The 13909-nt window shown below is 42.0% G+C and overlaps 1 protein-coding gene across 1 annotated transcript in view; it reads left to right on the top strand.

Moving 5' to 3' along the window:
- The first annotated feature begins 284 nt into the window (after nt 1–284).
- The window catches only part of pcnx2 (pecanex 2), a 41446-nt gene continuing 27821 nt past the window's right edge, over nt 285–13909 (top strand). The window contains exons 1-13 of the mRNA XM_003438418.5: nt 285–778; nt 2152–2354; nt 4422–4539; nt 4635–4671; nt 6609–7132; nt 7221–7409; nt 8606–9088; nt 9178–9355; nt 9432–9582; nt 9712–9854; nt 10241–10319; nt 10589–10724; nt 12413–12555. Of these exons, the coding sequence (XP_003438466.1) occupies nt 626–778; nt 2152–2354; nt 4422–4539; nt 4635–4671; nt 6609–7132; nt 7221–7409; nt 8606–9088; nt 9178–9355; nt 9432–9582; nt 9712–9854; nt 10241–10319; nt 10589–10724; nt 12413–12555 (2537 nt within the window). The 5' untranslated portion in view covers nt 285–625. The remainder of the gene's footprint in view (nt 779–2151; nt 2355–4421; nt 4540–4634; nt 4672–6608; nt 7133–7220; nt 7410–8605; nt 9089–9177; nt 9356–9431; nt 9583–9711; nt 9855–10240; nt 10320–10588; nt 10725–12412; nt 12556–13909) is intronic.

Here is a 13909-nt window from a genome sequence, read left to right on the forward strand (position 1 = left end):
ACCACAAAAAGACACGTGCACATGCATAATATGATATAATATAATATAATATAATATAAGGTTTTGCATGTTTACACCGCTGTACATTATTTTTAAACGTAAGCTCCATAATCTTTAAGTACTGTGCGCAATTCATGGTCTGTACATAGGATACAAATACATTGTATGTAACGTGGCTTGATTGCATGTCGCAAAGTGTTTGACTGAAGGTGGAACTCGCATAATGGACAAGGATGGATATGGAGAGAGGAGGAGTGAAAAACACAGAAGGGAGGGGGTGGTCAGAGCTGCGCATCTGTACAGGCAAGCTTGAGAGGAGAGAGAGGAAGGATAGAGACGAACAGGACAGGATGATGAGGACCGCGGCAGCAGCAACAGCAGCAGCAATGCACGCATCGACACTGGGATGGGAAACGGCAGACGAGAGGACAACGCTGAGGAAGACCGAGCCATGAAAGGAAAGACTCAAGAGTCGAGCTGCGTCGCGCCAACATGGAGGCGTAGCGACAGTAGCATGCATGATTAGATAGAGGAGATCATTTCATTGTAGCCTAGCAGCACCAGCATCATCATCATCACCATCAGCCAGTCCAACCTGAGCGGAGAGGAGGGGAGAGGAGGGGAGATGGGCTCACAGGTTGTGCAAACCCTGCGTCAGGGGGTCTGGGCATCCCTGACCGGGGGCTGGTACCACGACCCGGACCAGAATAAATTCAACAACTCATGTCACCTCTATCTGTGGATATTTCTCCTGATGTTGCCCTTGTCTCTCCATCTGGTGAGTTTTTATTGAGGAACGTGACGTTCAAGGCCGTGCGTGGGGTGTAAGGTGCCCACACTACCTAGGTAAAATTGTAATAATACCCCTGTTTATCCTTGGGAGAAAAAAACAACAACCACAAGATGTAGGAGAATGGAATATCATGCAATGTGTTGTTGCAGCTGATGGAAACACTAGGCCAGGAAAAGGGCACTGTCGCAGTATTTTTCTCCCGCATGCAGTAAGTGAAAGCATGGCTGCTCCTGGATGTGACAGTGGTGGAGCCAGAAAGCGTGAAATGTGGTTCACTAATATTTTCATGCCATGGGCTTTGATAAAGGTGCGACACAGGCTGCATTACTCCCAGTGACAAAACACGGACTGATGATGCTTCATGCTATATGGTGATTGATAGAGGCAGAAAGCCTAGTTATATATAGTCTCGACTTTTACTGCCCAACCTCCACTACAATACAATACAATACAATCAAATTTGACCCCTTCTTCTTTGAAGGGACATCTTCAGTGACCTCTGTGTTCCTGCCATACAGCTTACCTATAGGTCAAACACATTAACCTTAGCTGTGATGATGCTGACTCCACCTGCTTTGTGAATAGGCAACGAATAGGAGACATTATGGCAAAACAGTGCAAATACCGAAAGGGTAATGTGACTTGATTGTGGAAACAGTGCAATGGCAGCTTATTGTACACAGAGTATATTTTTGTAAGCAGTTTATTAAAGATAAGATATTGCCGATTATATCTGTTTTGCTACTTCCAAAATTAGCCAGTCACATATTTTAGCTATTAAGGCAGATGGTGATGTGTGACTGACACCTCAGACGGTAAGCACTTTGGCACTGATTCTATATTAAATTGTTGTTGCTGACAGTTTCTAGACTGTGTGAAAACATCCACTGCTTCCCCTGCAGAAACAACACAAGCTTTCTGAGGGAAGGTGTTTCAAATTTCAAGTTTTTTAGCATTTTTTGTGAAGGTCGTATTCAGTGCAGGATAAATGATGGAAGGAAGTTGAGGGACAATAGCACAAATGCTCCTGGTCTGTAAATGTAAGCTGTAAATCGGCACCTGCAGACATTCAAAACAGCAAGAACTCTCTCTGGGACATTATGACTCATGATTGGCATGATACTTTGTCTTTGATATTCCTGTTCTTTGCTATGGGCAATTTCTCCCCTGTGGACTAGTAAACTTTATTAATCTACCAATATATCAAAATCAGATCTTGCAGCGTGTTGCAATACAAATCAGAAGAAACTGGTGGTGCTAAAGCTTGAAGCATTAAATCAAACTCTGTCCTGGTGGAGTCAGGAGATTCAGGAAATGCTGATTTCAATATGACTAAGCTCTTCTTTTCTTCTCCACAGGCTTTGCCTCCCACTACAATGGCTCTGAGCATCTACTGCTCCTCCATCACTGTTTTCTTCGTCCTTATCAAGCTCGCCAACTATCGGCTGCACTTGATGTTCGACGAGGGCGAGGCAGTGGTCCGCAGCAGCCTTTCTGACCTCAGCAAAGCTCAGGAGAAGAAAAGTAATGCCTCAGATTCTTGCCTGCCCCCCAGCATCAGGTAAAAACCAAAAACACAGTCAGTGGGATAAATATGAAATAGCTGCAAACATATAACTACCAAGAAATAATTTTTCTTGTGCCTTGAGCTGCTCCCCTACTCGGATAACCAATACAAAATCTAGGCCAGAGGTATAAATCCCTAATGACACAGCTTAATTATTAACATGAAATTATACATTTAGGTTTGAGACCCAATTTTAAAATAATACCACCAATACTAAACATAGCCAAGCATCACTCTCCATTTTAGTCCCGCCTGTCTTTCTCTTTATGTGTCTCTGTATTTTTCTCCCTCTGTCTGAGATTGGATTACTTTCATGATCAAGTGTCTCAAAGTGGGATGCACTCTCGCTACTTCATTTCAAAGACTCAAAGTACAGTTTCGGCAAGTGAGCGAGCTAATGAGGAGAGGTCAGTGATCTTCAGTCAGCCCCTTCGCTGAGACACTTGATCTGCACGGAGACAAAAAAAATCTTGTTCTCTGTGTGAATGTGTTACATTTAATTGAGTTGAGATGAAAAAGGAAATACAAACGAAAATATTTCTTTCTACTTCCTCATCTGTAAGAGTCAGTGCGTTTTAGAATTTAAAATACATGTAATTACACTGACGTAGTGAGGTCCATAGACTATCTCTGTCTCTGCTAACTTATGTCAACTATAGATTCCAAATCAGTTCTGTTTTATGGCTTTTACATGTGAAACTTCATATAAAATCGTAGCTACCAGGTTACATCTTGGCTATCTCTGCCTCTCTTCTCTTTTAGTGTCAGAGCTACAGGTCTGCATGTTTGTTTGACAAGCAGCATGCATACACACACACACACCCTCTCTCTCTCTTCAGTTACATTCAGAAAAAAATCTGTCAATGTGGCACCTTCCTGCAGGGTAGTGCGGAGGTGTGAGCATATTTATTTGTATTTCAGAACATACCCAGTATAAAAAAAAAAAATCATATTTTACTTCTCTGATTTTCCATTAATGCTGCTCCCTCTGTTCATTCACCTTTTATTTCACTCGACTACCACTCTGTCTCTCTCTCTGTCTCTCTCTCTGTCGGGTTTGTTGAACTGGGAATGAGAGGGCAAAGTGTGATGTTGTGTTTAAAAATGTAATCAGCCATTTCTGCAGTACACTTTAAAGCTGTTCCCAAATGGTCTGCTGTGAGGCAGAAAAACATCCCTTCTTAGAGAAAAATCAAAAGAACTCTGGACCTGAACTGGGGGCAGCAAAGTATACTTGACTGTGTGAAATACATACGCTTGTCGAGCTTATTGGAAAGCAAAAGAAACTTAAAGGCAACACTCTTGCAAAGGGGTTTTATGCTAAGTCTAGATGCTTTGAATGGGCTTCCAGGATTTCCTTAGTTTTACAGTACAGTCCAAAAGAGACTTAGAATTTAGAATTTAGATGACAGAGATACTGTTTAAGGCAGATATGATGCATGCTGAAAGTTTGATTTGCCCTTTGGTAGACTTTGGGCACAAAATGTTAATCAAGCAGATTTTTTTCTAGCAATTGTACATATGACCTTTAGAAATGTTTGGCTTTCAGAAAGTCCTGACCCCTGAGAAGGGACTTTTTGAGGGTAATATATTTCTTTCAGAACTTAATTTAGACCTCTCTGTGGCGGAAATCCTGAGACGCTCTTCAAAGGTTCCCTTTCTCTAATTTTAAAGTATTGCTTATCACAAACAAAGCACTTCAAAGTATTGCTGTTTCTTATGTCTCTGCACTTTTGGATCCCACTCCACCTCTTGGTGACCCAGCTCATACAACCTCAGTAAATCAACAGGTGATTATGTGTTTGCCATTAGGGTCAGTCTGTAAACAGCTATAAAAAATAAACAAAAAAATGTCTTTACATCAGTTTTTAGAGTTTTCCTTTAACTGCAGTGGGACTAAAATTAAGTTTTAATTCATTTACATGTATAAAGCAGTATATTTGTGTGTTCTTTATTCATCTGTATCTCTAACCTGTACAGCACTGTATTTAAAAAATATGCTACATTATTCACATTCTTACTTAACTGTGTCTGTTTTCATCCAATGTCTTTGTCCGTTAGGAAGAGCAGCACAGTCCCTGACAGTGTTGCCATGACTACGTTGGCTCGGAAGCGTCCCAGTTCAGTGATCCAGGTGACGGTGAAACAGACTGAAACTGACCCGGGACTGATTGGGGTGGTGAGAGAAGGTTTAAATATTAACACCTGGCAGTGTGAGGATACTGTGTTATGTCTAAATTGTAATCCCAACCTTCTGAATTGTCCTCCATACAGGACTGCTCAAAGTCAGATGAGGTGAAGACCGTGGAAGGTAATGCTAATCTAAGATACAGATAGTTAACTAATAAAGGAAAAAAACATGACAAATGGACTGGTTCTTATGTAGCACTTTTCTACTCTAACTGAGCACTTAAAGCGCTTTATGCAACTTGCCTCATTCACCCAATCATACAAACACTTTTTTCTATGCTTTTCCTACATAAGTGCTTTCTATCTAACATTCACACACATTCATACTCCAATGGATGCATCAGAACTTGGAGTTAGTACCTTGCTCAAGGATATTTGAAGTGCAGACTGGAGTAGACGGGCACCTCAAATGCAAATGCATCCCCCTTTTTGGGCAAGAGGAGAGACGGGTGATATGCTCCAGCGATTTTATTGATCTACTCTAACTATTAATCAGACTTTATACAGACATGAATATTCACCCGATTTAAAAAGTCCTTAAATATGTAAAACAGGACTTAATAATTTTCAAAACTGGTAAAGGGTCTGTCTGAGCAACCTGAACAACCTGACCTAACCTCAGGCTAACTCAGGCTAACTCGGGCTAACCTGCTAGCCTGAGGTTAGAGTGGCTGATTTTAAATGAAGCCAGTGTTATTTTTGTAAATTGCATTAAACTAATGTAGGAGCAAAATTAGGATTGGTATAACACTGCAAAGGAAGCACTCCTTAATATGTTGGAAAGAGGTGTTAGATGTGGGCTCTTCTGTGTCACCCCAACAAAGACTGAATTAGGTTATTCCCAAAGGATGTGCTAAGTGATGTTTTTGAATTGACCAGAAACATTTTTATGGCTGATTGGTTTTCCTTTCTTGTACTGATCCAAGTATGCTGAGGTTCATTAGTATCAGGTTCTAGATTAGAGGCTTTGATACCAAAAATATTAACAGATAAAAAAGGGGTTACATTTTTAGAAAGGTAAAAAAAATCAGCTTCAAAATGACCGTCGTCAAAAGTTTTCATACACTCATCATGGGCGTGGATTTCATGGTATTTTGGGGCTTTTGATGATTTCTTTGAACTGTTCTTCTTCTAGGGTGGAGTGATTGTAGAGCATACATCTTTAATGACTTTGAAAGCAAGATTTGGGTGCATAAGTTTGAACTTATTTGGGATTTTCTTTCACTCACACAGAGTCAAATATATACTTCAAGGTTCCGATATATACATAAACTCACTTAAATGTTTTATTAAGTGTTATCACTGGGGTTTTGGGTGGGGGTGGGGGGGGGTGTTGACTGAAAAACTTCAGTCAGACTGACACTAAGTACAAAGTATGAAGCAATGCCAACAGACTACCTTGTGGTTATTTCGGATGTTAAAAATGGCACAAACAATATGACTAAGAGATAAGCATGCAAAAACTGTGTGAAGACAGGATGCAGCAGTCCAAAACTGCAGTTCCACATTTAACCCTCATGACAGGTTCATTGTAACAGACCTGTTTCCTGTTTAGCGTGTTGTCAAAATTTGTCTGCGCTGGAAGAAAGCTGTTCCTCTCCCCTACTGTATTGGATGGCTTCTTACACAATCCAGGCCGACAACTTCCTCCCAAGGAAACACATCACAGAGTTAGCAGCCAGCCAACAAGAGCAGCTGACTGCTTTCAGTAAATTTATGACCTAATGGACTGGTGATTAGTCAGAGCCCAGTCAGCTGATTGAAAAAAGAAGAAAAAAAAAAGAAATCCAAATCCTCGGATGCAATGCACCAGATGATTGTGCAAAAATTGTGCTATTTGTTTTTAATAGTAGAAGGATGAATCTATAGCTTCTGCAGGTGATTTTCCCCCCAATGGGAAGATATATACCTACTCTAATAGTTTGAATTGCGTGTGTTATTGCTGCAGCCAAATAATATGGGTATTATACTATTTCCACTGTAGGATTTAAAGCTTTATTGTGGCTTTTATTAATATTACGCTTTAAATCAACAAATTGAATTTGCATTTCATTCCAGAGAAAGACAGAACTGCTGCAGAGGAGAGGCCTGTGGAGGGAGGCTTGCAGCCAAGCCCAGAGCCATCCCCTGATGATCTCTCTAGCCCCAATCCCGACCAGGCTGCCCCCCTGCTGCAGGCCCAGCAGAGGCCCCCATCCCAATCTGAAAAAGATGAGATCCAGCCTGAATCTGCGGGTGGGATAGAGAAAACTGATACAGAAACAATTGAAACTGAACCTGTGAAAGAAGGGATAGACATTAAGGGATCTTTGACAGGGACTGACAAAGAGCAGTCGGAGCAGGAAAGGACAGCGGAGAAAGAGTCAGAGCAAGACAGAATAGAGGAAAAAGACTCTGAGGACAAAGAGACTGCAGACAGAGAAACAGCTGATGAAGGTTTGCCTTCTTCCAAGGGAAGTGAAGATGAGAGTGAGGAGGAGAGTGAGGGGCATAAAGAGCCCTCAGATGCCAACAACAACTCACTGGAGACTCCCCATGAGGACCAGGAGCATGTCATTGATATCCCAGAACCTCCTACACAGGTAGACCTTATAAAAGAGTAGGAAGACATGTTTGATCAATTTGAATTTGAAGGGCCGGGTTATTACGAGTATTTTTCTTTATGAGTAGGCTGTGGAGGAGACATACTGTTCTGATGAGATCGAAGTGGTTCTGGTAGACAACTCTGGCCCCGGACCTGTGCCAGCTCACTTGGACGACAGCGACACAGTCAAGATCATCATCACTATGAGCTGTGATCCTCAGACTGCTGCTCAGTTGGAAGAGAGCGTCAAGCAGAGCCTTTTGGAGAATGCACAGGTCAGAATCAAGTACTCAGTTTTATGACATAATGTTTTTTTTTCTTGGTGTTGTCCCTGTTTTACATAGCTTTCAATATGTTAAAATTATCTCATTCCACTGCCCAACTGTACTGCATCACGGTGACTTCATCATGAACACCAGCAATATTTTTGACCTGTAGAAACCTTGGTGCCTGATGAATGCTGGCATTGTCATCTTGAAATATTCTCGTGCCATTAAGGAAGAAAAAAAATCCTGGTCATTCAGTTTTTTCAGGTAGTCAGTTGACATCATTTTCAGGGGAAATATCATTGCTGAACCTGGATTTGACCAACCCTAGATCATAACACTGCCCCCAGCGGCTTGCATGTTTGGCACTGGACATGATGATGGGTGCATCACTTCATCCACCTCTTCTTACCCTGGTGCACCCAGTCAGGGTCACATTTTTATGCTCCCTAGCAAACCAAAACCTTTTTTTCTGACTAGCCTCTCTGATAAGTGGTTTCTTTAATGCTCCACAGCTATTTAGTCCCAATCCCAAAGTTATCTTTGTGTGGAAATGCTCTTACTTTCACGATTAAACTAACCCTGAGAGCTGCTGTTGATTTTTTTCACAATGTGATTTCAATAAACTTTTAAGTGATCTCTGTTCATCACTGAAGATGTTTTTCCAACACATTTCTTTCCAGAAGATCGTGGTTCACTGCTTTGCTTGCAGGTTTTAATAATGTGCTGGACAGTTATTAACTCAGTGTTAGTAGTTTAAGTATTTTCCTTAGTGGTTTGTTTTAAACCAAGCTCCTTCAGCGCTCTCAGGTTCATGCTGTAGATGACTAAAGATAGTAGTAAACAGTATAAAAGCTCATTTTTTCCCAGTGAAGTCAGACCTTTATTCAAATTTAATTTGATTGTGTTTTTATTGGATTTATTTATTCTTTTATCTACTTTGAAATTGTGTATCTTTACTATTTTCTCATATATTTTTTTGGTTCTTAGCTGCTGTATGAGACTCAAAGTGCAAAAGAATTTGACAGTGTTGGTTAGGTAGACATATTTGTAAGTCTCCAAATATATGTGGAAGATCACATTTTGTATTCTGTGTGTGTTATAGTGTTCAGTTTGTTGGCTGTTAAATGCTGTCTGATTTATGTCAGAGATGTTGTTACGTTCGAGGGAAAGTACAAGTGACATGTCTCTGTGTGCCCTGCAAGGCTCAGAAGGATGCAGGAGAAAGTCACATCAAAATCCCCGTCATTACATTCGACTCCCCCGAGGAGGAGAAGCAGGAGCCGGAAGAGGGAGAGGAAGTGATCTGCTCAGAGGACGACCCCACCCCGAAACAACACATGACTACAAGCCAAAGTGAAGAGTTCCACTTATGCAGAGAAACCACCAGCTCTGAGTCCACCATGCTCGAGTGCCCAGATCCAGAGCAGAAACGTCTTAGTTTGCAAATCACCACTGACAGCACACCTAGTCCACAGCTGACAAATGATAACAGCTCGTCAGGTATCGACGTCCACTCCCACCCAGATGACACGGACCCTCTGGAACCAAACGTGGACTCACAAGGGTTCCTGCGCCTGCCCCAAACTCTGGGTCGCTACGGACCTGGTGGGAGGACTCACATCCGAGGGCTGAGCATGGACAGCGGGAAAGATGCAGTTCTGCTTTCAGACCGCTCACACAACACGGTTGATAGATTTGCCCCTTTGTATTTCTGTGTCCATTTTGGAAATGACCACCCATTAAAAAAACACAAATATTTCTCATTGTCTGTCAGGCTACCATGACCAGTTCCAAATCAGACCTGGAGGCAAAGGAGGGCCAGATTCCCAATGAATCGAACTTCTTGGAGTTTGTTTCCTTGTTGGGATCCCTGAGTACCAGAGGGGGAGGTGGCACTACACAAGAAGAGGAGAAGCCAGAGCGCAAGGAGGAAGTTGAAGCTACAGAGGAAGGTAAAGAAAGATAGATAGAAGAAAAAGGTTGGAAAGGTTCATTTGATTAAAATTATTTCCTTTAATCCATGTACAGAAAATCAAAGTGCAACTTCGAAACAAGATGAAACAGTAACCAATAGCAACACTGACAACAAACCAGAGAGACCCAAACCACCCACCAGTCTGCCTACCAACACACTACAGGCTATACCACCTACACAGATCCCAATAGTCTCTCCTGACAGGTAAGCGTTCCATTAACTTCTCACATGTTTCAGCTGATTTCACACACACAGATATAAGCACATGTTTACAGCACTTATATAATCTAATAGCATCCAGGATCTCTGGCTGATTCTGTTTCTTGTCTGCAGTCCACAGACAGACAGAGAAAAGGATCCGGATTACGATTCCCTTCCTTCGCAAACGTCTCAATCTGAGAGCTCCATGCTGCAGGTCATCTGCAGACCAGAGGCTACCAACAAAGAAGAGGCCTACACCTTTCATACTGTACACCGTAAGTAGCTAGTCTTGTCCAGCATTTAGACTGCCTTATCTTTTTGTTAGTTCTTAGGAATTTCATGTGTTTTATGCAGGAGACAAGTGATTTGCCTGTAGTCGCAATCAACAACCATGTGCTGTTAATACCCTCAGTCAGTATCTGGGGGGGCCTAATAATATTATGATCTTCTGTGCAAATACATTGTGTGTGTGGGAAGCATTGCCAGCAGCTTCCCCCACACACAATGATAGCAGCTTGTAGATTATATGACAATTTCCTGGAATGGCTCCAAGATTTTCAGCCCTTCAGTCTCAGATGGCTGCAATGCTAAACAAATCCAAGCTATTATTATCAAAATAGAACGTGTCTGACTAGTTCAATGTGTCTGTTTGTGTCACCAGGAGACAGGCCTCGTAAGCTGTATGCAGAGAGAGCTCTCAATCTGCCGCTAGGAGCAGAGCTCATTACTGGCAACATGTGGTACTGCTGTTATAGCTTCATTCCACGCTCCACTCGTCCCCCTCTTCATCTGCCTACAACGAGTTATCTATTATAAATAATTTTTATTTTTCGGTTGTTTTTTCCCTGCTTTCTCTACCTGCATGCTGTCTGTAACTGCTCCCATGAGCTTTTCTAAACATCATCTTACCTCAATGCCTGTTTCCATCCTCTGCTAAACCGTAATCTCTGCCTGTATAATCAAGTATATTCCACATACTCACATCACCCTCCGCTATGTGTGTCTTCAGTGACCTGCTGTCAACTTCCTCCAACTCAGAGTGTCAGGACGGCCTTGTGGGCGGTCACAGTGACTGCCCTTTCCAGCGACGCATCATCCCTGCACACAGGCTTCGGCCACGAAGGACGCACCCCGAGATCTTCCAGGTGTCTGTCTCCTTTTTGTATATCTATATATATATATATATATATATATATATATATATATAGATATATATAGATATAGATATATATAGATATATATATATATATAGATATATATATATTTTTGCTTTGCAACCCAGTAGCATCAAATTTATAATAAATCTGATATGAAAATAATCTCAAGAAATGTTGTAAAGGGAGTCAACAAGAAGCCTCTAGCAAGCAAAAATGAGAATAAACAAGGTTATAAAAGGGGTTTGTAAATGTTTTATGAGGAAACCAAATGATGTGAGATTGACAACACATCTGCTTCCTTCTTAAAAAAAACTCTTGAGGTACTTTAACCAGGTGAAGAAATGAATCCATTGATAAATTTGTCAGTTTTTTTTTAATCCAAGTACTTAATTTACAGTAACTCTTAATATAACACACCAAAACTGTCTGCCTGTTTCTCTATAAACTCCTCCTGTACCATCAGGACTCGAGCAGCCACAGTTAGCGCACAGCCACAACTTAAATACTTGAAAGTTCATATCTATGTTAACTATTGGGATGTCGTCACGTTGCTTAGCAACCACCTACCAGCAGGCTAAAGTGACCCATTTGTAACATTTATGCACATATAAAAGCACAATTTTAATTGCACGAGAATAGGATCTAATTTAGCAGATATTGAATTGAATATGCAACCAGTTTTGATGTCTTCAAATTCTGATTTTTATTACCACATTAGACATTTTAACTTATGAAGTCAAGTGTCGTGTATTTACGAACTACATCAAAAGTTTAATGTTGGATGAGTAGCTTTTTTCCAGCATGTAATTGTATGCGTTCTTGTCACGTACGTGTTATTTACATGCATAGATAACCTATAATAGATGTAAATGTGCGACCATTATGAAAGTTATGAAGTCCCCTGTTACTCCATGGGTGTATATGCAATTGAACAAAATCGTCCATACCAGTTTTTCATTACACTTCATGACTCATTTTTAGAAAATGGATGGTTGACGTGATCCCTTAATCATACATACATCTAAATTAAGTTTGTTGTACATAAACATAAACAGTCCCATATTTATATGCTATTTGCCACCACTGTTGTTACACTTTTCTCAGTGTGGTTACTAGTAATAGTAAGTCATCCATCCATTTTCTTAACTGTTTATTCAGGTAGGATTACTCGTGCCATGCTCACTTAGGAGGAGGAGCCTGTCAGCTGTAATAGAGTGAGCAGCGGTTACACCCTGGACAGGTTGCCAGTCTGTCACAGGGCTAAAATCACATATAAACAGCATATATTTTAAAAAATATATATTCTAAATGCACATTAGAATGGCCCACTTAACTTAGCTAAACCCAATTAATGTCTTGTCTCTGTCAGGCTGTAGTGGTAGCAAGAAGATCAATCCTGAATCAGTCTTTATTGCATCTGGACCCAGACGAACAAGAGTGACATAAGCTGTCTGGATCAGTTATTGAAGCTGAAAAACCAAATTCACAGATTTGTGAATGAATCGGTACTGCACCTCATTTTCAGAGATCTGATTATAAAAAGACTGCATTTTGAATTATGCGGGATCATGTAGGTTTCAAACAGCAGACTGTTTTTGTGTTCTGTATTATTGCACTGAAATTCCAGTTGGTGTAAGCTGCTTATGTCTGTGTGCATGTGTGTGTGTATATGTCAGGAAGAGGATTCTTTGGATGACTCATCAGAGACGTCCACTCAGGAGAAGCCGGCCAGGAAAATTTATTACAAACTCAAACTGTTTCCTGGGAAGTGGATCAACATTTTATATGACCGACTCACGCTGCTCGCCCTTTTGGACAGGTAACACACAAAACCTGCTGCAAGATCTTCCAGCTGTTCACACTTTGAAAATAAAATCTAGTTTACATACAGAATTTTACAGATGAGTTTTTGTATGTGACATTAGTATTTATATCTCCTGTATCCTTCACTATGTGGTGAAGAACATTGTTCAGCAGCAGGTCTCTCTTTGAGTCACTTATTTTCTTTGCACTCAAATCAAATCAAATCAAATCAAATCACCTTTATTGTCACGTGCACCCGGTCAAATCCTTCTGCTCACCGGACCTGGAGTACCTGATGGTTAAGTGCCGGCCATTCTGGCTACCGAGGGAATTTACAGCAGTGATTATTACGGCTGTTTACATTCCCCCACAAGCCGACACTGACCGAGCACTCAGGGAACTGTACAGCGCGATCAGCAGTGAGGAAACCGCACACCCAGAGGCGGCGTTTATCACGACCGGGGACTTTAATAAGGGTAACCTGAAGAAAGTCTCACCAAAACTCCACCAACACATCCATTTCAACACTCGTGGAGACCGGCTTCTTGACCACTGCTACACCTCTTTCCGGGATGCGTACAAAGCCCTCCCCCGCGCCCCATTCGGCCAATCAGATCACCGCTCCATCCTGCTTCTACCCGCCTACAGGCAGAAGCTGAAACAGGAAGCTCCAACCCTGAGGGCGGTGCATCGTTGGTCGGACCAATCGGAGTCTACGCTGCGGGACTGTTTTGATCACGCGGACTGGGAAATGTTTCACGTGGCTGCTAAAGACATCGATGAATACACAGACTCAGTCTGTGGATTTATCAGAAAATGCGTGGAAGATGTCGTCCCATCCGGAACAGTTAAATCCTTCCCAAATCAAAAACCCTGGATTAACGGAGATGTTCGCACGGCGCTAGCGGCACGGAGCACCGCTTTTGCCTCCGCGAACACATCGGACTACAAACACGCACATTACCAACTCCGGAAGACGATCAAAGCAGCCAAACGTGAGTACAGGGACAGGGTAGAGCAACAGTTTGACAACCCTCGGAGTATGTGGCAGGGACTAAACACGATCACAGACTTTAGAGGGAAAACCAGCACACCGCAGACCACGGCCTCTCTGTGTGAGGATCTAAACGTATTCTACGCTAGATTCGACACAGCGAACACCAGGAGACCGGACAGTGTGCGCACCGCGGATGACGTCAGTGCGCACACTGTGTCTGAGGAGGATGTGCGGAGGTACTTCAGGAGAGTGAACCCACGCAAAGCTACTGGTCCGGACGGGATTCCCGGCCGCGTCCTCAAGTCATGCGCGGCTCAGCTGGCTGGAGTGTTTACACATATCTTCAACCTTTCCCTCTCTCTGTCTGTAGTCC

The sequence above is a fragment of the Oreochromis niloticus genome, linkage group LG13 (assembly GCF_001858045.2).
Source record: "Oreochromis niloticus isolate F11D_XX linkage group LG13, O_niloticus_UMD_NMBU, whole genome shotgun sequence".
Classification (NCBI taxonomy): Eukaryota; Metazoa; Chordata; class Actinopteri; order Cichliformes; family Cichlidae; genus Oreochromis; species Oreochromis niloticus.